The sequence below is a fragment of the Oculina patagonica genome, chromosome 9 (assembly GCF_052425735.1).
Source record: "Oculina patagonica isolate OP01 chromosome 9, crgOcupat, whole genome shotgun sequence".
NCBI lineage: Eukaryota > Metazoa > Cnidaria > Anthozoa > Scleractinia > Oculinidae > Oculina > Oculina patagonica.
Window position 1 is genome coordinate 2891300 of NC_135766.1, and position 26754 is coordinate 2918053.

The following is a 26754-nucleotide window of genomic DNA, read 5'->3' on the forward strand; positions in this document are numbered from 1 at the left end:
ACGAGAGTGGAGCAAACTTAACTTCGAGGAGACAGGGTTTAAGCGAACTTCGACGGGAAAGAGGGCGAGAAAGATCAAGAGAGAACAGACGAAAACGTAGCAAAGAACAGCGACAAAAAGAACAAGAAAGGTGCCGACAGAACAGGCAAAGAAATAGCGAAGAACTGCGAGAAAGAGAACGGCAAAGAGCACGGCAAAGAAGGCAAAGATGTAGGGAAGAACAACAGGAAATGCAACGGAGACAAAACGAGCAGTGTTTTGGTGAAGGTGAGTACGAAACTGCAGTGTTACATTTATGCCGTATTTTACTCGCTTAAAGCTTATGTTATTCCTTAGTTTTGCCACTAGGTATTTGCTTGTGATATGGCTAATGTTGAAAAAATATTATTATTCGTTAAAATTCCATTTTATAAATAGGAGAGTTTGATTCTGTTATGAAAATGTCTTCGAGACTGGAAAGCAAACGCTCGATGAAAACCGGGCTAAAAGCATTCCGGTTCAGTGTCAGAAGGAGTAAAAACAACATTTCATTTTCCAGTATGTTTGATATGTTTTCTTTCATACTAGCTGTCACGAATTTTTGATTTTTTTCTCTAGTTTAATGCCCTCTCCGGGTTCGCATAAAAGCCGATGGCTCAGTTTGTTTTATATTTTGTCCAAAGAGAGAATGAACCAATCATAAGTCACTTATTGTTTAATTGACCAATCATGAGCCGCTGCTGAAATGTTTGCTCCGTGAGACCAACTCGAGAGTCTTATTTCAGGCTGTGTATGGCTATATTGTGCTATTCTATAGCTTTAATTTCGGAAAACGGAGCGTAGTACAGCAGAATTTTTTATTCAGTGATAGAGTAAGGTCGGAAAACAATCTCACAGTAAGCAGATTGCGTTTGTTGTAGACTCTGTTCAACAAGAAGTGAAATCGAAGCGAGGACACATCTTACAGATGCGCTAAATAAATCCTCGACACTCTACCAAAAAAAGGTATTATTGATCTTCATTCATAACGAAAACTCTTTGTTCTTTGAATAACGGCCAAAGTGTTTAGACCTGTTTAGATTCACAATAATTCTACGGATGTGTTACGCTCTATGGACATGCAGTTTGACTGTGTAATCTATGTGAACAAATATTTATGGGGCCTTTCAAGGACGAATTTAGAGAGAAATTCGACGGATTTTAAAGACATTTGTGATTTTTACGTGTTTGGGATGTCATAATATTGTTTTACAGTACTGGGAAATCAGCTGCTGGAATCAGTGGAATGTCAAGATGAAAGTGATCGCAGTTTTGAAGAAGCGCCTTCGCCTGAGATTTTGTTATCTCCAACTGATCATGAAAGGGATCCAGTGCAGATTATTCATGATGCAGGTACGTGTAATAAATCACGGCTCGTTTTAATGAGTAAATATACATCAGTGCTTATGATATCTCTTTCATCTCCCAATATATTAAATACTTTATATGTCAGAGTTTTGTTTATGTGGATTACATTACTGAGTCCCAGATAAGCTTAATTTAACTTGTTTAAGTATCAAGTTCAGTTTTGAGGTTTGAGAAATGTCAGATACATGTATTTCACAGGCTACCAAGTCTTTGGTTCTAATGTTTTGTTGGTTTTCAATAATGCCCACTGAAAGCTAGGATTTTTTCTATATCAATCCCAGTATATCACATCAAACGAAATCAAACAAAATTTTCATCGAATTTCATCAAACTCACTCGAACTTCATTGAACGATTAAATTCCATGTAGTTTGGTCATTGAGTTTGTTTGTGAGTTTGATTTCCAAACCAAATCGAACAAAATCAAAAGTCATCATTTGATTTAGTTTGCATAAGATCAGAAATCAGATTTTTAGCTATACTTCAAAATTAAGGAGGTTGCCTATTTACCGAGTTAGGATTTCGAGTTGGATTTTTTAGTTGGATTTTAGAGTTCTAAAGGATTTTCGACTCAGGATGATTTCGTTTCATCCTAACTCGAAAATCCTAACTCGAAAATCCAACTAAAAAATCCAACTCGAAAATCCAACTCGAAATCCTATCTCGAAATCCAACTCAAAATCCTAACTCAGGAGTTAGTTTGTCTCAAAATAAAGAACTTTTACACATGTATAAACCTGACAAGCCCGTAAAAAAATATTTTTGGTCTGGAGAAAAATGGTTCTTGAATAAGAGTGGACACGGAATCATATAATCTTTGTCTTTTATTTGATATAAGAAACAATAGTTAATCCTTGAGAAATTTTATAGTGAGGGATTCGTAATCATGAAAATTGCATGCGGAAAATTACAATACTCAAAGTCCAACCAATAATAACTCATGCTAGTCACTTCTGTGACATTATCCAGTCAAAATACCGTATTCCAGTAAACAAGAAAACAGGTCGGCAATCAGCAAAGCAGGACAATACTAGAGTTCAGTGTGGTTAAATACCCATTGCTAACTCAGTGTGTGAATGTAAAAGAACGGGAAGCCGAAGACCCGATGGCAGAATTAATGTTCCTGTGAAAATAGAGACAATTTTTGGGCAGCAACAAGCCAGGAAAAATCTGGCATACATTACAATCAGAAGATTCACTAATGTTAACATTCACGAAGTCTTACTGAGAATGTATTATTGTACCCTTGGTAATGTCAATATTAAGATGATTCGTGTTGCATCAGTTAATTAAATCCAGGCCAAAACTCTTTCCCATGGTAAACGATTATCGAGAAGATGTTTGGAACCCCGGGTCTAAATATGGAAATAAATAATAAAGGAAGCATACCTTCAGATGTCTGGATAAATTTAAGTCTTTATAATCAAGTGTTGGAAAACATGCTCGATTCAGAAAAATGTTGTGATGCAACTTAAAGATCGGTCAGGTCTCATTCGGTTACCTAACTAACTCAAACTTACATGTAATTGAACGTTTGATTTGGTTTGATTAATTTTCGTTCAACGACTGAACAGGCCTTCTGATAGGGTGCGATAAGAAAGATGCAAATTGTGCAATATCTTCAGGGCAGATTATGCGATTAAAAAGGCCAATTATGCGATGAATTGTATAAATTATGAATTTTTTTTCTGAGGAATTCTAAGCTTGTTTTACAAGGTTTCAGTAGATGAAAATCCATTTTGTGCATTTCAAAAGGAATAAGAGTATAAAGGAAAAATAAATATCTGAATTAGAATGAAACAGGTTATTTTCAACCTCATATTGAGCTATAGTATAAGTGGAGTTTGTCTTAATATAAAGCCAATAACTAACCACTAAAGTCGTGTTCTAACTTTTGTCGTTCTGATCGAACTCTGTAGTTTACAACACACGGGTAACCAAGCTTTTGCTGTACCGAGAAGTCCTGGATGCTTAACTAATTTGCATTTGGTGTTACGGCGAAATAGTAAAAACACTGGGTAGGAAAAACTTTTACCGTTGCTAGGATATAATGGTATTTGGCCAATCACTAAACTGAAAAAAACAATGGCTATTGTTTCTCAATTTCGTGTTAAGCTCGTAAGATCAATGAGCACTGTCAATCCCCTAGTTAGGCAGAGGGACAGTTATGCAAAGAAGTTTAGCCTGCGAGCCTGTATTATTTCAATACTTGTTTGAAAGGTGATGTTCATAGTTCTTAACTCCAGTTAATACTCGCAAAATTCAACTATTTAAATACGCAAGACTCAAACGACTCCAGGTAAACCTACGTTCACTACATCCACTCCCTGTGTGACTGAATAATCTCCTTTGGAAATCCCCCAGGTGGGCCACCTTTACTTTCCATATAAGGAGATGGCCACCTTTGGATCTTACAAGCTTCACACAATAGAAGGGATTATTTCCTACCCATGGTATTATACACATAGTACCAAATGCAAATTAGCCAAGCTGTAGGCATACCTACCCCGAAAGGAGATGATGTTTGTTTCGAGGAGTGGGCACGGGCACTGTAAATGCCAATAAGTTTGGCATCCAGGACTTCTCGGTTCAATAAATGCTTGGTTGCCCATGTGTTGTGAACTAATTTGAACAACAAAAGTAAGAAGACGACTTTAGTGGTTACTTATTGGCTTTAATTGAGACGAACTCTACTTATCCTATAGCTCATGACCTCATTTGCGTTTATTCCAATGTCAAATGGCTTTCAGTGTACACTACATGACGTAGAAGAACGTTGAATACGTTTGGTGACATTTCATACGAATTGTGCAAGATACCGCTGACTTAATTCACGAAGGCGCACATGTGAACCTAAGGTGTCAGACGATCAAACAATCTCCGTTGTTTTTGACTTCATGGAAGGATTTAAACAATCTGAATTCTGCAATTTGCCCTGTAAACTTCAGTACAGTACAAGAAAACAAAGATAGAAAGCAAATTTTTTTGTGTAAATGTTGTTACGGCTAAGTTGAAACTGAAAAAGTAAGTTGCCTGCCCGAAGCTGCTGAAGTAATTTTGTTCAATTGGAAACCACTTCAGAAGTTTTCCAAGGTTTTTTGACAGGTAAACCACATTGAAACAATGTTGAAATTGTCTTAGAACTTTGTTGAAGCGAGTATTTCCTTTTCCTTTTGTCAAATTGTGCGATTTTGTATGAATAATGTGATTTTTGATTGATTATGAAAAAATGTGGAATTTGAGGTCGATTGTGCGAAATCGCACCATCATGTAAAATCAGAAAGCCTGACTGAAATTGTAATGAGTTTGAAACCTGAACGTTTGATGTGATGCACCGGGGTTAATTCATCCCATTTAAGACATTGACAAATTGCAATTTAGCAATATTTATGTAAACTATTGTTCATACATACAATGTATAAATGACAACAGTGTTGATGTGAATCTTTAAAAAGTATGCCACCTGCAGTAAGGTGAATGGCTTTGAAATGTGATCTGATGTTTCTCCTATACATATAAAATATATATAATTATAAAATGTTGCTTCCAGTATAACACATAAAACGAAAGATTTACTACCGATTATTATTAATGTAAAGAGCTGTTGTGGTGGTTTTTAATAGATTATTTTATGAATCCCTTTTTTAGTGTTTTCTGCTGTAGCCAGTGAAGAACACAGTCAAGTTTTTGTCGAACTTGATGATATTGAATGCTCTCTGCTAAGTGGGAAACAGCAAAGTGATTCAGGTATCCAGTTTTTTAAAAATATGTTTTCATTGATTGATCTTATTGTGTTTCTGTCAATTTATTCAGCTGCTTTTTAATCTGTATCTGGTTGTTGCTGATCTTCCTATATACTGTACCTGTTAAATATTTTGCTTCAGTAGTCTAATTAATTCACCCTCTGTGACTTTCAAAACAACTATTGGTAAAAAAAAAGTTCATGTGAAGTTTCACTTTAAGCATGTTTTCCTGTAAAGTCTTGTTCCAGAAAATATCTATAACCTCACTGTTGAAGGTTTTATGGTTTGAACACTTCAACTCATATCCAGCCCATCCTTGATGTATTGATCTGTCAAACTCACAAGTGACGTAAAACAAAGTAAGACCAAGACAACAAAGAACCTCAAAACAATATAGAGCAGGAAAACAATAGCTCCAAAACAAAGAAATATTATATTTTTACAGGTTCTTATTCAGGGTTGTCACAGGTCAGGAAATGGTCAGGGAAAAGTCATGGAATTTAATTTTGAGTCAGGAAAAATTGAAATTTTGAAGGAATGTTAGGGAAAATTTGAATATAATGCTGCTGACTTCGTGCTATTGATGGCTGGAAGAAGCATTTCAGGTCAATGTGATGTCAGCGATATCAACCCTCCAAGTTTATTTTTGTCCAAATGCTCAAGTAAGGTCGCCAGTAAAAAATTTTAGTTGCTATTAAGCTCACGCTTTCAATCCTTCTTCACAACTTTAGTCGGCAGGCTGGCAACTTTTGTACTAATTTAGTCACCAGCTCCAAAATTTTAGTTTCATGGCGACTAAAATGGTCTTAACTTGTTGGGTTGATATGACATGTTTTTTTTTTCTTGGAAGCAGGGCTGGAGGCTGCTACAACAGTGTATATCAGTCATTTTGAATTTATTTAGTCAGGGAAATTTTAAATTTATCAGGAAGAAGTCAGGAAATTATGAAAACTTATGTCTGTGGCAACCATGTTATTTTGCACCACGGAAAACCCAAATTTCTAGCCCCACCCCATGTAAGGTCAGTGGTGGTTCCCAAACGGCTTGGGGGGGAGGGGGGGGTGTTCTCAAAGACTGAACTTTTTTAGGGGGGGTGCAAGGGTTTGTAGTCATGCTATTTTGTGTGTTTTTTATTTTTTGGTGCACGTTTTCCAGTAATTTTTAATTTTTTTAATGTCATTGGGTGAGTGGATGGGATCTTTTAGTCTGTTGTGCATGATTGTCCAATCATGAGTCTAAAATTAATGAAGGTTACATGACAAGAAATCATGTTTAAGTCAACAAGAAATTGCTGCATAGAACAATGTATAGTGAAATATTCCTGTGCAGTAAGAAAGGAATAACAAAAAGTATAAACGAAAGAAACAAGTTATATTTGATGAGTTCTATTAGATTGAGTGAGATTTTAATTCTTTTCAAACCTTTTGACCTTGTTTTGATATCCGATGTCACACTACTAGATGATGCAACTTATGTTGAACAAATGTTCACTACAGAAGTTGTCCGCTACCGGTACTTTAATTTACATGTACGTAATTTTTTTGGTGATGACTAAGAGGAAATTATTACTTTTATAATTTCCTGAAATTTTTTTAAGACCCCCTTGTGAAACTTCATTGATATTGCATGCATTGCATGCCATTTATTGTTTCAACCTGTGGTATTGTGGAATAACAAGACTAAACCGTCTACATTTATTACAAATTTTAGGTCCCAGTAACCAGTGAAAAATTGTCTCTGGTGATATGAGACTGTTACATTTCTAATGAATTCTTTCACATCCAGTTGTTTTGCTTCAGTTTAACAAGCTTATGAATCACATGTTTTGTTGTAAAGCATATCAGCTTACACAATCAGGGGTCATTGTTATGCAAACTAGCCCTGTGGTTTGTAATTGCAGCCTGCTCCAGTTAATTCTTCGTGTGATTTTCATTTCAGGCCAGATCTTTCGCTCAGATGCAGCCTTATCTACTCTTGTTGATAAATCACTGAAACTGTGTTTTGTTATAATTTTGTGGTTAAATTTGATGTGGTTTTGTAGCAGGTTTTTGTGCAGTTCTGCAGTTTTTGATCAGTTCCCCTTTACAGAGAATGTACAAAAATTTAAGGTAAACTGTAATTTTCAGACGGGTGGCACCACACAATTTTTTACAAATCTACGTAATGTGAATTTGAAAATCAATGTCAAAAGCCATTTTGACTGAAAAGGCTGGAATAAGTGATGGGTTAAGTAGCCAAAAGGGAATCAAATTAAAATCATGCTCTAATAATTATAAATAAGAATGCAGTTGCATGTATAAAGGAGTTCTCTATTCAAGGGGTCAGACTAAATGGCGTGGGTGGGTGGGTCGTGGGTCGTGGGTCGTGGGTCGTGGGTCGTGGGTCGTGGGTCGTGGGTCGTGGGTCGTGGATCGGTCGTGCGTTTTGGGTCAAGGCAAGTTCGCCCCCGATGCAAAGGAGCATTCTCACTGATTTGTTATTTTTGGATACCGTTTTTCTGATTAACAAAAAAATGTTTTTCTTTCATGTCGGGCCCACCGTTTCGCTTTTTTCCCTTCATGTCTGCCGGACAGTTTTACGGAAGTGGGCCGAAAATTGCGAGTATTTGCTTGACCTTGGCGTACAGGCTGTTTGCCGACTGAGAATTTTCTGATCGGCAACGTTTTGGTAACAACCAATTTATTGAACGATTTCATGTAGGTAGCTTGGTGGTTCTTCATTCCATATCGATTAAATGATCATGTTATTGATTTATTTGTTTTTCCAATTTTATCAGGGAAGTCACGCTAGCCAATATATTTTATAATTTTTAAAGATTCGTGGCTTTTCTTTGTCATTTCAAGTGAAAAAGTTACAACTTCTCAAGTCTTTTTTTAACTTTAAGGGGTTTCTACAGAACACCTAATGGAATTTTTTTTTCCTGTGCATGGCCAACTTTTTATTCCTCTAATTGAAAAAAAAAAAGTTTCTTTTCCGTTGATCGCTACTTACCAGTGATCCAATTAGTGGCGTGGGAACGCTCAAGTATGATTGGTTAAAAATAGGTGAAATGTACATGTTTGCTGAAAGCATTTGCGGAAGCATTATCAAAACTTGCACTGTCTGGGACTATAGCGAAAGGAATTATTTATATTCTTGAAATGACTTAATAATTGTACGCCGGTTTTAAGTACTAGAGATTTGTTTCACAAGGCCAAATCGATGTTGCTGTTTCAGAATCCGAACTTGTAGGTTTGTCGTCGACCGCGGTCAAACGACAGAAATATGCCAAAAAACAAGACAAGTACTTCAAAGATAAGGTTTTGATTTTCACAATTTAAAGTTTCATACATTACCGGTATCGTGACAATTTACGAAGCTTTTTGGGGCTTTATTAAAAGTGTTTGAAAATGGTGATATGTGGACTTCTCTGCGCCATTTTTTCAAAGCACTTTGGTTCAGATGTAAAACATTAAAAAGTAAAAACACTCTTATACCTGGGAAAACGGGAATGTTCAGGAAAGCGTGACTCTCGCGTGACTAAGTTATCGTGACGTTGTGTTTTAGGTCAAAGTTTAAATGAGTGACAGATGTCAAACGAAAGGTGTCAAGGATTCGCGAGCGGTAGTTGTTGTACACTGTTGTATGTTGTACAATTAAAAATTGTGCTTATTGAGATCATGCTAGAAGCCTTTCCATCAACAGGAAATATGTTTATTTACACTCAGCAGCTATTTTTTGCTCATACTAACACATCAGATATGAACGAAATTCCCCGAAATAGGAAGAAAAGCTGCCTATAAAGACGTTTCAATGCGGTGAGGGTGCGTCGAGATTTGACCTTACGTTATCAATTGAAGCTTGAGGCTGCAGATGCACTATCGAAGGTTGCGGAAGGGAAATCAAAACTTGCAATGTCAAGCACTGTAGCGAAATGAACGTTTCATTTTGTTGAACTGACTAAAGTTATATTTTAGAGCATTATTTTAAAATAAAAATGTTCATATTATTTGTGCATATATCCTGCGAAACCAAGAAACAAGAAACCCAGTGGAAATATTTCGATACTAGTTTGCCACTGATCCACACACTGGTCCCTGATTAAAATTCCGATTTTACACAGATGAAATGGCAGAAATAGAAGTAGCTGATCGGCTTATCAGCCAAACTGTCCTTGTCGATACAATCGTTTTAAGGGTGTTCTTGTTTGTTTAAGGTTTTTCAGTTTTTCTGCGAACTAGTAGCCTGCGTGGTTAACTGCGTGGCCGGCGTTCAAAGGGGAAGGAGAGAGGAAGTTCTAGCGGTAGTCTCATGCAACGTTTATTGTAACACCTCCATCCGAGGTCTTTGAATGAGTGAGTTCAAATTTTCGGCCTTGTTAAGCGTCACACATTTTTCGGTAAATTTAAATTCCAGAGATAGCTGGTAACTCGGCTTATACACGCACGACCCACGACCCACGACCCACGACCCACGACCCACGACCCACGACCCACGACCCACGACCCACGACCCACGACCCACGACCCACGACCCACGACCCACGACCCACGACCCACGACCCACGACCCACGACCCACGACCCACGACCCACGACCCACGACCCACGACCCACGACCCACGACCCACGACGCACGACCCACGACCCACGACCCACGACCCACGACGCACGACCCACGACCCACGACCCACGACCCACGACCCACGACCCACGACCCACGACCCACGACCCACGACCCACGACCCACGACCCACGCCAATTAGACAATCTCCTATTCAAGCATACGGTTAGCGTATAACATTTTCACTCTGAAAAGCTCTACAAGTACAGTACATGGCATTTTCTACAATTTTCTATACAAAACCCTATCATACAGTTATGACCTACACTGTAGCCCTGGCAGTAACTTGTAAGGTAATACCTTATTATGGAAAATTACAGCTTCATGAAATTAACACGAATTTCAAAACTTCGTGTTAATTTAAGTCACGTTAATTTTTGTTAATGTTAATTTCCGCGCCATTAATTAAGTGGAACATTAATTTCCATGACCTTAATTTCCATGAGTTTGGCCCCAATTTCTCAATACAGTCCAGACAGTTCTTGACTCCTAGGAAAAGGCATTATTTCATCAGGGTGAAAATCTGCCGGTATCACTGAAACTGAAGAATGCTCGAGGCGGTCAGATTGCTTCGTTTAACTCTGAAGTTTAGGATTATACGCCTAGTGTTCAAATAGACTTGTTCCTGTTGTCTGAACAAGTGTTTTTCTTTGTGTATGTCACGTTATAATTAATTACCTTCATTTTGAAATGTTACCCCCCTTTCGCATTAATTTTCTTGATTGGGAAGTAATTTTTCCTTCAATTTGCATTAATTTAAGTCGCGTTAATTTCAAATACGTTAATTAACATAAGCGTTAATTTCCTATAATAAGGTCAAATGTTTTTCTCTTGTTTATCTGTAGAACGTTTTTATCAACAAGGCAGACTTAGCCAAGATGTTGCAGATGCTGCTCAAGATCTAGAGAAGGATATGGAAAATATGAACCCTGTCTCTGTTGCAATGACAGCAATAAATACAGGTACGGCACATTGTAAAATAAACAAATCAATCCATAAAAAGAGTTTTTGCAGTCCTTTAAATTAGAAGAAAAAAAATCCAGGGTGTGCTTATGGCAAATTTCAGGCAACCTAACCTTTGAGTTTGCTGGCCCTGCTGATCAGGGACTCGGTTGTCCTTTAAATGTTTTTTTTAAGCGTTTAAAAGAGAGGGCGATTACGAGATGGCCACAAGAAGAAAAATTGAGCAGCCGCCTGCCTGGAAACCCACCGAAATGTGATTTTTTAGTTACCGTAAAATTCCGGTTATAGGCCCATCCATTTGGAAACAAAAAACTCGTCTGGTTATAAGCCCCCCCCCCGGATATAAGCCCACCTCTACTGGATGACAGTACTGAACAGGGCTAAATGTTGCTCTATTATACTTTTTAACTTTAAAACGTATTTCGATCAACACTGCCGTAGCTCGTTTTGAAACATTTTTTTATTCCGCTTATAAGCCCTCCCGGATATACCGTATTTACTCAAATAAGCACCGCCCCCGAATAAGCGCCGCCCTCGATTAAGCGCCGCATTTGGGACAAAAAAAGTTAATAAGCGCTGCCCTCGAATAAGCGCCGCAGTCCTGTTGTGGCACTTATTCTAGGAATTCCGTTTAACTTAAAACAGCAGTTCAAAGTGATTGTTTTACCGTTCACGCATTAGTTTTCTATCCAAAATTCTTACAAAACATAGTTCTGTAAATGTTGTGAAGGCCGCGAACTTCGCCAGGACAGCTAGCACCACTTCTCTCTTCAGCAAAGAGACGAATACTGACAATCAAAGGACGCTATTTTTAATTACTGTAAAAAATAAGATTCTTCGTGGCATCCAAATTTTAAATAAGTGCCGCCCTCGAATAAGCACCACACTTGAGGAGCAAAAAATTTAATAAGCGCCGCGGCGCTTATTCGAGTAAATACGGTAAGCCCCTCCGTTTATAAGCCCACCCAAAACCCCTTATAACCGGAATTTTACGGTATATAAGCGGGGAGTTGGAAATCTATATTTTCATAGAATTATTATTTTTGTTCATTTTAGAAAACTAACCACCCCTAGGCCATGGCCTACTCCAAGTTTTGTACCTACCCCAGACACAATCGTAAATGTGTCACACAGATTGACGAGTTTGCGTCAACGTGGACTGCAAACTATATTTGAAACTCCCTCACGTTTTTCTGCTTGTATGCCGAATTTCTGAGACGCAATTGCACTTTCACTAATGATATTCTTGCCTGCCGATGGCTTGAACAGATTAAAATACGAGACAAAAACTGCTTTCTCGCCACACTGACTGTAAGTAATCCTTAAATTCTTAGAGCAAATACGACAGAAAGATTGATTTTCATTCCTTTTTCCGCTGTATTGTGACGGCTTCTAAGCCATAACTCGATCGCTCACATAGTGAAATTGACGCAATGTTAGTTTTATTCCACGAAAATGTAGGGTTTCAGATTTTGTTCCTGTGAGAGAAGACTGTTCTCCCTCATTTATTTTGACAGTTAAAACAGCGATGTCACATAATTTTAATGAAATTTAGTTGTGGGCGGCAAACACGTTTTGGTGGGTTTCCAGGCAGACACCTCCTCGATTTTTTCCTTGCGTGGCCCCCTTGCCCCTTTTGCGTTCCCCATACGCCTGCTTGAAACTATGGCACCTGCTACACAGGCTAGAACTAAAACGATTGAAATATGAAAGAATCTTGAATTACAGTAAACTTTTTTTTCAGAATTGAATTTCATTCAATATTAAGGCAAGAAATGAATTTAAAAGTGTCAAGGTATCAAAAAATTTCGAAGTCATTCAAATCTGCAGGCGTAATTAATTAGTCACTTGTATGCGGATGCCTTAGAATAAATAGGTGTGCAAAAATTATAATATTTTGATGAGGTCTGGATTAGGAGACAACCCGGCAAGTTTATCCCGGCTTATTGAACTCGAAAAATGTCCAATAACTGTTACAACCTTCCATTTCCTTGGTTTTTAGAATTGTTGTGAATTCCATTTATCAAAGAGAGCTATTTAAAGATTGTTCGTGTCTCAAATTAATTTTATAACTTTTTTCTTTATTCTGTTGGGCAGTGTATAGTGTGAAAGATTTAGAAAAGTAGAGTTCATGCAGTATTTCTTTCTTTGAACCATGTTGATGTACGTTACTGTAAGTCAGTTATTAATGTGCTATCTCATTGTTTAACAAGCATGACATAAAATCTAATATGAGAGTTTATAAACAATCATTAATTTACTAGGAGAGGAATTTCAAAGGGAGAATCCTGTATTGGAAGATGACATGATTTTGGAAGGAAGCAATTTAGTGGAAGCACGGCAACCTGTTCCAGAGATGAACAGCAATAGGCACTTAGAAGATATTCACCTAATTAGTAGAGCAAGGGCAGTAGGTGTGGCCTATGAGTTTGCAAAGCCTGGTTCTGTTGAAACGGCGGATGATAGAAGAAAAAGACAGCGGCGAAATCAAAGGAGAGTATCAGATGAGGAGAGAAGGTTGCGTGAAGTTGTTGGCGATCTACCACCACCTCCCCCTGCGGGGTCGAGTCAGTTGGAGGATAACGCATATGTGGCTATACGTGCATTTGAGGTAGAACAGATGACATATAAGTTCAGCTGTTGTGAGATCTGCCAGGAACGACGGTTGGAAGGCAAAGGAACCGGGAATATGTGCTCTCGCTGCAGAAGAGACAAGAAGGACCCGGAGTGCAAAGTTTGGTCAGATAAGAACAAAATGGACCCAATGTCTGTTCCAGAGGAACTGTCTGACATGTCGGATGCTGAGCAGATGCTGATTTCAAGACTAGCTCCAACTGTGCATGTACACATGTTGAAACATGGTGGTATTGCTTCAAGAGGGCACTGCATAGCATTCCCTCAAGCAGTGCAAGAACCAGCAACTATTCTGCCACGTCTACCAGAAGAAGTGGATATCATACGTGTCAGAAGGCAAGGAAAAGATGATACCCATAAGGAGTTTAGAGTTAGAAGACGACGTGTTGAGAGTGCACTCCGCTGGCTGAAGGTCAATAATCCTGCTTATGGCGATATTGAGATTAGCGACACTCGTCTGCAAAATTTACCGGCTGATTGTGAATTGCCGAACTTGAGAACAGTTGAGTTTTCAGAAACAGCAGATCACATGGATGACCAAGGCCCCGCTCCAGAGCAGCTGGATGCAGGTGAAACAGATAGTGGTGATGATATGACAGTCTCTGGAGTTATTCTCCCTGAGCCCGGAGTGAATGTTCAAGCATGTGTTGAAGCAGCCATAAATGAAGTTGTGTCTGAACCTCCTGAAGCCGAAGCTGAAGCAGTGGAGAGGCAACAGGGCACTGAACGACCAGTCATTTCATGGCCTTCAATTGGTACAACTCCAGCATCTGAGTTTACCACTCCTTATTTTTTCACAATGGCCTTTCCTTGCTTGTTCCCATATGGAAAGGGTGATTTTCACATCAATCGTCGGATAACGTGTCCTTCACTCCATGACTGGGCAGAGCACTTGCTGTGGTATAAAGATGGGAGGTTTGCTCGACACAAGGTATGGAAGTTTGTTGTCCACAACATGATTATGAGGAAGCGTGCCCTAGAACAGAGCAGGTACATTGTCGATCAGCAACTAGGAGACCCGCAATTAACAGTTGGAGACCTGCAAGAGCGACTAGCAAGTGGTGATAACACATTCATTAACAAACTGCTGTATTTTGGGGCAAATCTGCGTGGTACAGCACAGTATTGGCATCAAAGACGGAGAGAGCTTCGAGCCTTGGTTGAGTTCATGGTTAATGAGAAGAAAGGATTGCCTTCATTTTTTATGACTGGAAGTTGTGCTGAGTTTTACTTTCCTCCACTTAGAAGACTATTGGAGCAGTACATTTTACAGACCACAGGAAAAGAAGTTAACCTTGATGAGGATAGTAGTGCCCGCTACAAAGCTGTGCAAGAGAATACCCATGTGGTGGTAAACTACTTTGACCTGCGCACCCAGTCGTACCATAAAAAGGTTCTTAAGCCCGTATTTGGTGTCCATGACTATTGGTATCGTTATGAATTTGCCAAGTCCCGGGGTCAAATCCACTGGCACCAACTAAGCTGGAGAGTGGACAGACAGCCACACCAGCTGTTGCATGAGGCTCGTGAAGATGATTGCGATGAAGACGAGTGTGCTGCCATACTTAACCAGTGGGCTGACGAAAACCTAGCCATGACAGCATTACACCCAGGTGGTAGTGATGAGGAAGGAAAGCCACGAAAGGATCTCTGGCCTCCCCCTGAAGGTTCAGCTGACCCAATATCAGATGAGAGAGATCCCCTGGTAAAGATGCTTATGGATATAGCTTCAACCCAAGATGCGATCCTTGAGGATCATTTGCTTTTGGTTAACCGAGTTGGGTTGCACAGTTGTTCGGATTACTGTTTGAGGACACCCCGTCATCCTGGGCAAGGATTGCAGCCAAATGAACGTGTTTGCCGCATGGAATTTGGAAGTGAGTTTCACCCAGGAAAGAAACTCCGCAACGCACCAGAAATTGTTAACGATCACAATGGAGCTCCTCGCCTTGAGATGCCACGTGACCATCGACGTGTAGTGCAGCATTCCCGTTATCAATTGCAGTCATGGAGAGCAAATGGTGACATAAGCTTGATTCTATCGAATTCTTCCCCAGATAATCCCAGCACACATGATATCATAGCTATAATTGACTATGTTTGTGGTTATGCATGCAAGGACAGTGAACCCACCGGTGCAACTGCTGATCTATTTGAAGACATGGTAAATGCTGTGGATTCAAGTGATGCAGGCCAGGTGTCTGGAAAGTCAATTTGTGCCAAGATGCTTATAAAGACCGTTGGAAGGAGAGATATTAGTGGACCCGAGGCATCATTTGAGCTCAGTGGACTAGCACTTTGGCGGTGTAGCCGACAGTTTTCATATTTGTCAATGACAGGGTCAAGGCGTCTTGAACGTGATGGTGATACTGCTACTCGCAGTACCCCTTTGGACAAGTACCTTGCACGGTCTAGTGAAGAGCATTGCTCCTGGTACCAGTTTGCATCCCAAGAGGGCAAGGTTCCAGTGGTCAGTGGGGGCTCTACACACGCTTCATGGCCATTGAATGAGGACTACTGTAGAACAATGCTTCTGTTACATTGGCCAAACTGGTTTGACATCCAAGAAGTAAAGGGAGATGCTGAATCTTGGGTTGATCGGTTCAAGGACTTTGTTGTTACTGATGAGTGCCCACTGTTTGTGAAAGCCCAAGTCTCTAAGGCACAGCGTTATGCTGAGCATCCGCAAGAACCAGTATTTGAAGATGATGTGAATGATAATGCTGATGAAGCAGAAGAACAACCAGACTGGGTTGATGTCTATGCTGGCCAAAACCAGAGATATGAGGGAGTTGAGAAGGACTTTGATTATGATGATGGTGGAGAGCAGTACGATTGGAGCAGTATTTCCATTAATCTTCCTGAGGGTAAAGACCCGAAAAAATGGCTCGAAGAGAGCATCAAAGAAGATGAGGAACAGGAAATGGAAGTTGTGGACCTTGAATTACCAGATGTATCTCCTCTATCCTTAAATGATGATCAGAGAGCTATTGTTAGTCTCGTTTTGCATACCCTGTACAACCTGATTGAGAACCAGCAAGATTATCATCCCTTGCGACTTGTCGTCGCCGGAACTGCAGGAACAGGAAAGTCATATGTCATCAAGTGCCTGCAGAAGCTAGTAAGGCAAGTGTTTCGAAGCAACGATGCCATACAGGTGATTACCCCGACGGGAAATTCTGCCTATCTTGTTCAAGGCACGACTGCACACAGCTTTTTAAGAATCCCAACAGGGGGAAGGTCTTCTAATGAGCTGACTGTGCCTTCAGGTTCAGTGCTGCAGCAAATCCAGGATAGGTGCGAAAATCTTAAAGTCCTGGTCGGTGATGAGCGATCGATGTTTGGTCGCACGACAGTGGGCTGGATGGAACAGCATACACGCTATGCAATCAATAGAGGGGCCAATTCAGAGGAGCTGTGGGGAGGCATCCCTGTAGTAGTGCTGATGGGAGACGATGTGCAGCTACCTCCTGTGTGTGACACTCCCGTCTACATTGAACATAACCGCAGTGCACCATCTAACCATGGCAGACTGGTGTGGACAAGTTTTGACAGCGCTGTAGAGCTAACTCAGATTGTCCGTCAAACTGAATCTGAACAACAGCTAAGAGATGTGTTGATGTCCATGCGAACCTACTCTACGACACACGAGCAAGTCCGTTGGCTGCAGCAGTTTCAGTGGCACAATCTGCGTATGAGCCATGGTCCTGAACTTCTACATAGGCTGGATGAGCAAGGGCTGTATGTTTTCCCAACGCATCGTTTGGAATGGGAACGCAATAAAGCTAAGCTGCTTGAGTTGAACAGAGAACCAAACCATCCAGTTGCAAAGATCAAGTCAGTTGACAGTGGCAGGCATGCTCAGAAGGCTGACAGCAATAAGGCTGGAGGTTTGCTACCTCTGCTCTATCTTTGCCGCGACAGTAAGGTCATGCTTACAGTAAACCTGAAGGCTGCATGGGGTTTGTACAATGGAGCTGTTGGCACAGTAGTAGACATTGTCTACAAAGATGGTTGCAGACCTACTGATGATCCTCCACCATTACCCGATGTTGTGTTTGTACGTTTTGCAGGTTATAAGGGTCCACCTTACATTGATGACGATCCGACACTTGTGCCAATTGTACCTGTAGTCCGCTCCACAGATTGTGCATGTAGGTGCAAGCGTTCTCAGGTTCCATTTAGGCTGTCATGGGGAACCACTATCCACAAGTGCCAGGGCTTGACTGTGGGCAGTGGGGAGGCCTTCAGGTATGTTGTGATTCACCCTGGAAAGCATGACTTTGAAGCTAAGAATCCAGGAGCTCTCTTTGTGGCACTGTCAAGAGCAAAATCTGCAGGTGGAGATGGCGTGGATCCTGATTTTGCCTTTCACGAAGATGTCCTGCTGAATGATGACAGGTTGAAGCCTGTAAACACTCCCACTACCCGGGTGAGAGCCGCAGAAATGGAAAGACTTCAAGTCTTGGCTTATGAATGTACACAGAGAGAGGCTTTAGCTGCAGCATATCATGAGGAAACATTTCTCAGGTTGGTAGAGTGGGCACAGTCTCAACGATTGTGAGATAATTTATCTTTACATTTCTGTTTTTCAGATTATCTTTTTTTGTAGCCAGATTGTGTAGCCCCAGTTGTTTGAGTGGGCGTGTCAAATATTCATTAAGGCTTTCAAGTGCTTTTTACAGTGTAACTTCAGCACATGCATGCACATTTACCTACTTAACTTACATGTACTGCATATAGCACAATTTCTTGTTTGCTTGACCCACCAATTGCATTCCCTTGTTTGCCGGAGGGTAGAAACCTGAGATTTTATAGGGAAAAGATATGAAATTCTGGACTGTAATTGTGACCTGGGTATGGTAATTATCTAGGTGGAGTTCAGGGAGATGTAGTGGCTTAAAAGTTATTTAGTGTGTTGTACTATATATCATAGGCCTCTGTGCCTAAACCCAGACTTTAATTTTTGCAACCACTTTTGTGGTAGACAATGATCATTTCTGTTTTCAAATTCCCAGTAAATGTTTGAGTTGCATTGTTCATAAGTTATGGTTTTCATCTGCTTATGTTTGATAGGTGTAACATGGCTTTTAGCAGAATTTTTGATGCTTGTAGCATCTCTGTGATTGAATCAGAATGGCTGCTAGCCCAAAAATGGCTCTGAAATCTTGGGTAATACATCACCATTAAATTCACAAAGCACCTAGTGAGTTAACCTTATTTATATATACTCTGTAGGCAAAGTAAAAGTATAAAATGAAACACATTTCTGAATAATTATTATCAATAGTTAGTCATTACCATCACATGGATATGAGAAAAACATTTAAGCACGATTTTGCCAACTAACTATAAAAATAGAGTCTTATAAATTTATTTAATATAAATTCACATTAATTCACTAAAACACTGAACAAGCTTAAACCTTTTCAAGTTTAGAAGCATGTATTTGTTATTTTCTTTGGAATGATGTTGAGAGAATTTCCTAAATGGAAATTAGCTATTGGTACTGTGATGCCAGCTTTGTCATAATGAGTTAATATCGAGCAGTGAAGTGAACTGGTAACTCTAAATGCCAGTTATAAATATCTTAAGCATTTGTGATTTAACAAGTAATTTTACAGATATTAATTTTTTAAAGATTCCTTTGGTCCATCCAATGTGAGGTTGGTATCATCTATGTATTGGCTTAATCTAATTTCTTCTTGGTTAATAAGGATACCTTTGTCAATCGACAAATGATAGTTTAGCATTTGCTGAATTGATTTTTAATAGAGGACAGCCCCAAAATGAAATACTTGCTCGACACTCTGCCTGTGGTTTTGCTTATTGATTTTTACAGAGGGTTTCTCCAAATCTTGCAAAAAGTGTTTTTATTACTTATTTGAGCTGTTTTTAGTTGAAATTCCCCAGATTTACTAGGACCATTTTGTGGTATACATGTCGTACGAGACTTAAAAAATGTTATTAATCAGAATATTTTAAACTGTTGTATACGAATATTCATTGTAAAGCTTTAATTTATTTTCTGTATCTCCTGGTCTATTGTAGTAGTGATATTATAGTAATTATTCTACATGCATAACTATAGTTTTAATAACATGTTTTGGGGGTTGGAGATGGGGGTTGGAGGATGGAGTGTCATGAAGGCACCCAATTCACTTATTGTTGCCATGCTAATGATTATAATCAAAATTGTGCCTTATGATAAAGTATACTACCTCCCCCTTTCCCTTTGTATTTTTATCTTACTTTCTTCCCCTACCTACCTTCATTCCCTGTGATAAGTAATAAAAACACTTTTGTCAAGTTTTGTTATAAATTCTGTATGTTAAAAAGCAATAACCAAAAACAGGCAGATTAAACGGCAAGCCTTGGAGTTTGTCTAAGCACTACACAAACGGTCTACACAATGAAATGATCTATAGATTGGGACAGATATTTTATAAATTTAATGGTGATCAATTACCCCGCATTCCAGAGCCATCTCATTGCTAGCTGCCTTCACCTCTGGATCACTCACAGGAATACATTTAAGCATATCTGTTACAATTCTTGAGTAAAACCAAAAAGTAGATGGAGGTGTTTAACCTTGTAACCTTGGAAAACCGATTCATAATCTGGCCGGCGTTTTTTTGTTTGTCGTTTGTCGTGTTGTCAGTAAATCGTTCCAGACCCACGCGGCCCAGACGGCTCCTTGGTCACGGTCACGCAAGATTTGATGTTTACTAGCGATCACTCGTGTTTAACATGGACAATTTTCTCTCTATTTAGAGTGAAATGTATAATTTTTGTGTCATTCGAGTGTTTTACCAGAAGACAGGACTGAATAATCACATAGTGAAGCCAAAAACCGCTTGGACATGTCCAAGCTATTTAAAACTTCCACTACGTCATCTCTCGCCTATAGCAATAAATAATCATTCACCCTACCTTTTTAAAAAATATTTACGAATACTCTGCGCTCTGTTTGTGTGAAATATTAATTTTTGTGTTATTCAGGCGTTTGACTCGGGGCGAGTACAAGTCGTACAAATTACCCGGAAAGTGTTGAATATTGTAAAACAACGACTTCTTTTCTGGATATTCCAATTTTTGTTTTGAACTTATTTTAGGAATCAAAACGAAAATTGCAAGCTTAGCAAGAATTTGTCAAGGCATTGATACATGTCATCGCGCCAGCGCAATTACCTGCTGAAATACGCAGTCAGGTATGCTCTATTTGTACTTGCAAAAGCTCGTCAGCCGATGTGAAACGAAGAAATACAACGCGATGGACTTAGTCCTCTCTTTGGTGTGAAATGGACTTCTTTTTAATTAATGTCATTCATGAACTGGCTTGGGTTTATTTTATTGAACATTTGGAACAAAATAAATATTTGCATACGAAAGCAGGAATTTAAAAAGAAAGAGATGACGCATGAAGGAAATTCATGTCATCCACACTCCGTGACTCTTGCAAGCAAGTCTTGTGGTTTCTCAAGTGAATGCTTTTCTAAAGATTTTTTACTGTGTGTGCCGTGTCTTTCCTAGCTAAAGAACTGAAAGAGTTGGTCAAACATAAACCACACGGTTACAAACTGCTTGAAGTTTCTTGTTACACCATCATTGAACAGACGACAGCCACTAGTTTATTGCTATGCAGATGCCCCTTTTTGATGTAAGCAAGTATTTACTAAAAATAATGCCAACTGTTGTTCAATGAAAAGAGAGCTTTTATCATACAACTCGAGCCACTGGCATTGGATGTTGGTATGGATGATAAAAGGAGCCAATCAGTGGATGGTGAAGAGGACCGGAGGAGGTAAGGTAGGAAGGGATGGAGGGAGGTAGGAGGAGAGCGAAGGGGAAGGTAGTATACACTTTATCATAAGGCCATTTTGTTTCTCTTTGCCCGGCAACAATGAGTGAAGATGGTGCCTTCATGACACCCCCACCACTTGGAGTGGGTAATACGTGGCGAGGTCCGGAATGAGATCTTTAATTATGCCGCGGGGAACCGGGAACCCTCCTTTTTTTGTCTTCTATTACAAGTGCAAAAATTAAGACTTATTACTGTGAGATGTCATTGTCCATCTTCAGTGCTTTCTGATGACATTCACATGCACAGAATACTATTTGATAATTATTAAAGTGACATTAAATGTTTAATTACTGGGTAATCATTTTGTCTTTTCCAGGGTTAACTACAGCAGAGTGGAGCAGTACGATAAGAAGCACTCACGGGTACCAGTGGACATTCATTATTTTCAAAATTTGCCTATTTACTGTTTTTCTCGTAGGAACCTTAAATTTTGGAACTAAAATGAGGGGTCCCAAGCTTGATTAGGAGCAATTCACCATCTTGTTTTTACACAATAAATGCTTATAATATCATCATGATTATAGTTATGATTGCTGGCTAAATTGACGTGTCAAAAGCACAACTAGCACATTACCTTGATGTGAGAAGGCAAACAGCGGGCGAATTTTAAAGATTTTGCTTCGTCATTTATTAGTTAGTTTTCCTGCATGCAACAAGAAATACTCAGCGTGTAACTTCCATGGGGTACCGGTAGGTACTGCTATTTAAAAGAATCCCTTTCATGTGCGAGGTATTGTAGAGATGTTTCATTGAAGTACACAATTAAACTTTGTCTTTGCCAAATATCAAAAATTAGGTCTGCAATGTGTACATGCGTGGGTGTCTAGTCTACTTGAACCAAACAGACCAGAAGGATCCAGAAGGTGGAATTATAACTTTTTGATTGATTTTGTTTGTTCCCTTATTTGGTGTTGCTGTACACCGTAAAAAAAGAATAAGGAATAAAATTAATATTTAAAAAAAAAAAAAAAACGAGTAAAACATTCTAAGCCTAAAAATTGTACAATGGCCAGAATTTAGAGTTCAATGAAGTGCAAAATAATTAGCTGGGGAGCTCCGCTTTTAGGCTTGCCTAAATCTATATATTATTTAATTTGTCGGCGTACTGTGATCGTCTTTTGAACAGACGAGGGCATTCGAAATCCCGCATGTCTTAAACAATTTCCTTGCAATCTCTTCTACAATAATTATTTCTGTCTGAGACTGTTCTTGAGACTGTTCCTTTCCTTCTGTTCCTTTCCTTAAAGTTTAGTTAAATTGCAGAATCACTGCTAACGTGACTTTTCAAGAGAAGAAGGGTCAGGAATCGATCTTTTTGGCTTGTTGTGGCGACACCAGAAACTGACCAATCAGAAGCTGCTGTTCCCACGCGCTTGGTAAACATTGTAACACGATCTGACAGAAATCAGCTTGATGTAATATCATCATTACATTGTAACACGATCTGACAGAAATCAGCTTGATGTAATATCACATTACAGTCCCAGAGGTCTACAAATCCTTGGCACGCGCATGAGTATCGCGCCACGTTCTTTCTGAAGCTTTACACGTTAATTTTGCAGCGCGCGCTCTTAACGTGTTGCTTTTTTAAATCGCGTGTAACAGCTTTAGTATTTTAACTGATGAAGGTTTAAGAACTAGCCGAAACGTCTTTGAAAGTAACATCAAAAAACAGTCAGCGTCAAAACTACAAACAAACTTGATGTAATATTCTTGTTCGAAACCGAAAACTTATAATACCACGACCTCTCTGTTGAAAGAAACCACTCCAGTAAAGTTTGATTGGATTCAGAGTACTAGACAAATACTGGTAACAGCACATGTTTCGTTTTGATGACATTTAAAGTTCACCCGCTTGATCTGCTTGATCTTTTCGCTAGCAACTTGGCGAATTGCGACGATTTGAATATTTACTGAATCATCCCGTATTCTCTGGCGATTTTGCAGTTGTTCTGAACTGTCGCTACCTCAACAACAACTTTCAATTTGAAGGTTTAGTTGTTTGAAAACCAGTAGCTTTTGGCATGATGATCGATAACCGCTTAATTCTTCAGAAGAATGCGTGATTGTTTGAGATAGGATTCTGAACTCAGGTGAATGTTTTGTCAGGCTTGTGTACGATTCTATTAATAATTTCATTCTTTATCATTGTTTTGTTGTTTTTCAATTACATAGTTGTGATTTAACGAATATGTTGACTGGCTCGCTGCACGTGGATTGTTTTAAAGTTTGAAGGAAAAATTGGGTCGGCTTATAGCCGAGTGATTTGGGTTTATTTTTTGTCAGAGTCTAACTGGTTCCAAAAACTAAAAGTCTAGGGTCTCGGCTTTATATAGCCGAAAAAATACGGTACATGCATGCTTAACTACCAGCCGAAATTTTTGTACTAATGTCAGTTTTCTTGAAATAGACCAAAACTTAATTTTTCTAATGATATTATTATTTTACCTAACCTTCAAAAAACAAAAAGGAAATATAAAAAGAAAGAAAACAATTTGCAACTGATGGGAACACTATCACTTGCCATTTCGGCCTGCTCTCGATGAGCAGCTAGATGACAATGAAACTAAGCTAGTGAAGTAAACTGAATAGTGGAAAGTTTAACATCATTTGTTTTAGCAAATCTCTATTTGTCAGTTTGTTGTTTTCGATTCTTGTTTCATAATAAATTTTCCGAGTTTAGTGGCTCCTAGCCACTTTGAATAGTTATTAAAATTTCAAATGATTTGATTTGGTTTTACCACTTGTATCAAGTACTATGGTATATCTATTACTGGTGTTATTATTGTATTCGTCCCTTAAATATAAGCTTGGCGGCAAGCATTTGAAATTGGGCTAATTTCGGCTTGCTGAAAGGCCCGTTTTGTGGGTTTCGGGTATCGATAACTTTAGCCTCAAAATCTCAAGTATTATCGAGAACGAGAACCAAAGAAATGTGTTTCCTTTCATCTTATATCAACCTTGTTTAGTGGAGAAATTTTGAAGGAAATCCAGCTTTTCATCCAAATTGAGCGGTCGATCCTTAGACGGACTGTCACTTAAGAGCTCCACCAAATCCTTTTTTTTTTCCTTGTTTTCCGATGACAGCTTCTTTTCTTCTTTCCAGTCATTTCAAAGTAAAACTTTCCCAATATATTTCGAAATAAGCAACAAGGTCCACTCGAAGCAATTTTTAACTCGCCCCAGCGCCTCTCTTTCATTTTCTAAAGTATATCTTCATGTATGGGTCCACAAAGATGACCTGGTCGGTTTCCTTGTTTCAGTAGAGCGATTTAGCAACAGAACGCGAGGGCGTAAGACGCGACACTTTGACCGTGATTGAGGACCGGGGAACTGGGGCTGAATACTTGTAGCGGCAGTGACTTATCAAGCGCGCGAAAATTAAAGACAACTTGCCAAGAGGAGGTCTTCGCAGCGCGAGGGAAGCATTACTCTCGCTTACAGTAGCAATGACATTGATACTGTAGAGTTTTCTGTGTTATATGAGGAAAAACGTTCAAGAGAGATATTTCCCTACAAGAATTTCGAAAAAATCAACTTTGACGACTAGGACGATTCTGAATGCAGAACGGAATTACGATTCGCCAAAGCAGACATTTTCTTACTACTTGAAGTTTTAGAATTTCCAGACAAGTTTGTGTGTTCCCAGAGAACTGTTTGCTCAAAGCTTGAAGGACTTTGCATTCTCTTAAAAAGGCTTGCCTTCTTATACAGGTATACTGACACGGTTTCGCGTTTTGGAAGGAATCCAACTGAATTATGTTTGATATTCAGTACCGTTTTAGACAACATTTACAGTTCACATCGACAACGTCTCGAGTCTTGGAATCAGCCATTTCTTTTGCCTCAATTCCTAGTGCGCTATGCCCAAGTCATCTACGACCGAGGTGCACCGTTGCGGAACTGCTTCGGTTTCGTTGATGGGACGCTATGCGGAATAGCGAGACCTAAACAAAACCAACGGGTTGTTTACAATGGACATAAGCGTACACATGGATTAAAATTTCAAAGCGTCGTGACTGCAAACGGAGTGGTCGCTAATTTAGCTAGACCATATGAAAGACGAAGGCATGATAGCACTATGTTGCACGAGTCAGGGATGCTAACGGAACTGCAAAGAGTTGCTTGGGCTAATGGTGAGCCGTTATGTTTATACGGTGATCCGGCGTATCCGCTCGGAATACAAGTTTCATTTAGGTATGCACACCTAACCCCTCAAATGTAAAGATTCAACGACGCTATGAGTGAAGTAAGGGTTTCGGTGGAGTGGATGTTTGGAATGATCACCAACTATTTTAAATTTGTGGACTTAAAAAAAGAAACTGAAAATAGGCCGAGTCCAGCAGGGGAAATATACTTAGTGTGTGGAATTCTTCAGAATGCTCACACTTGTCTCTATGGGAATTCAGGGACCATTCATTATTTATGCCAGGGGGTGGGCCGGCAAGAATAGGTGGTGGGTCCTGATAAATCCAGGACACTCAGAGGGGGGCTAATCAGGAAATCTGCATACAAAGGGGGGGGGGGGGGGGGGTATCTGTTTTTATGTGTATTTTTGTTTTATTGTTTTTGATAAATACATGTAATTTCATTGTTGCTTTCTGATAATGGAAAATGTCGACAGTCTCTGAAATAATATAGTTCATACATTACAGTTTAAAGTTAATACAGAAAATAGTCAAGGTATATACCATGAAAGTGACGTCTCAATATTACGTCCAGATCGAGTTTAGTGCGGTAATGGTTTAGCTGGTACCAGATTTTCCTTTGCATTGTTTTCCTCAGCCTAGTTCTGGCTCTCTGAGTACAAAGGCGTGGAATAATTTCGATCATACCAAAGAAAAACAAGGACAAAACGATCCTGGAAAATCTAAGGCCCATCTCGCTTCTAAATGTTGACTACAAAATTCTTACTACAGTTATAGCCAAGAGAACAGAAAAAGTTTTGCCAACCTTAATAAACCCAGACCAAACTGGTTATGTTAAAGGACGCTACATTGGCGAAAACGTCAGATTAATTTACGACTTATTACAATACACAGATAAGCTAAATCAAAAAGGCATCGCTATTTTCCTGGACTTTAAAAAAGCGTTTGACTCAATTGAATGGAACTACCTTCTAGAATCACTACGACTCTTTAATTTCGGCCTTGATACACAGGCGGCCCAGGCTCTCTTGGTAATTATTTGTTAATTATTTGCAACGGTCGTTGTCGGTTCGACTCAAGCGATCGAAAAATATGCTTCCTAAATTGACGAATTTGAGATCTTTCGTTCCTAAATTACAATAAACTGTAAGCCATATAAATAAAGATCACTTACCTATTGTTGTTTGTCTGTTTTTGTGTGATTTTAAGGGGTTTTGGGACGTTTATTCCTCACTTGCCGCTGACGCCCCCTACTAATACCAAAGAAAAAGACAAGGCATGCAGCTTCCAACGCCGCCAAGTCCCGACATGGCCCAGAATTTTTCCAATTTCTCGTATTTCCACGCGTCGCTTCGCCATCCAGCCTCGGTCAAATATAGTTCGATAAATTACCAAGCTTTGGGCCGAAAATCGTGG

The 26754-nt window shown here is 39.4% G+C and overlaps 2 protein-coding genes and 1 long non-coding RNA gene across 3 annotated transcripts; all 3 read left to right on the top strand.

The window, feature by feature from the left end:
• Positions 1-114: 114 nt before the first annotated feature.
• LOC144666723 (uncharacterized) lies at positions 115-14884 on the top strand (the record flags this gene model as incomplete). The annotated part of the gene is made up of 5 exons (XM_078528102.1): positions 115-267; positions 1234-1371; positions 5034-5132; positions 10575-10691; positions 12957-14884. Coding segments are annotated over exons 1-5 (2319 nt in total), but the record flags the coding sequence as incomplete, so codon positions are not given.
• A 6-nt stretch (positions 14885-14890) lies between these two features.
• On the top strand, positions 14891-17732 carry LOC144666724 (uncharacterized). The gene is made up of 2 exons (XM_078528103.1): positions 14891-17666; positions 17728-17732. The coding sequence occupies exons 1-2, from the start codon at positions 14921-14923 to the stop codon at positions 17730-17732; spliced, it is 2751 nt and encodes a 916-aa protein (XP_078384229.1). The 5' UTR covers positions 14891-14920.
• Positions 17733-17768: 36 nt separating this feature from the next.
• LOC144665458 (uncharacterized) lies at positions 17769-22272 on the top strand. Its single transcript, XR_013572950.1, has 3 exons — positions 17769-17856; positions 18403-18532; positions 21507-22272. It is a non-coding gene; the product is annotated as an uncharacterized LOC144665458 (long non-coding RNA).
• The last annotated feature ends 4482 nt before the right edge of the window (positions 22273-26754 follow it).

Excerpts from the sequence above, each read along its gene's own strand:
- LOC144666724 (XM_078528103.1), top strand. The coding sequence starts at position 14,921 with ATGACAGCATTACACCCAGGTGGTAGTGATGAGGAAGGAAAGCCACGA.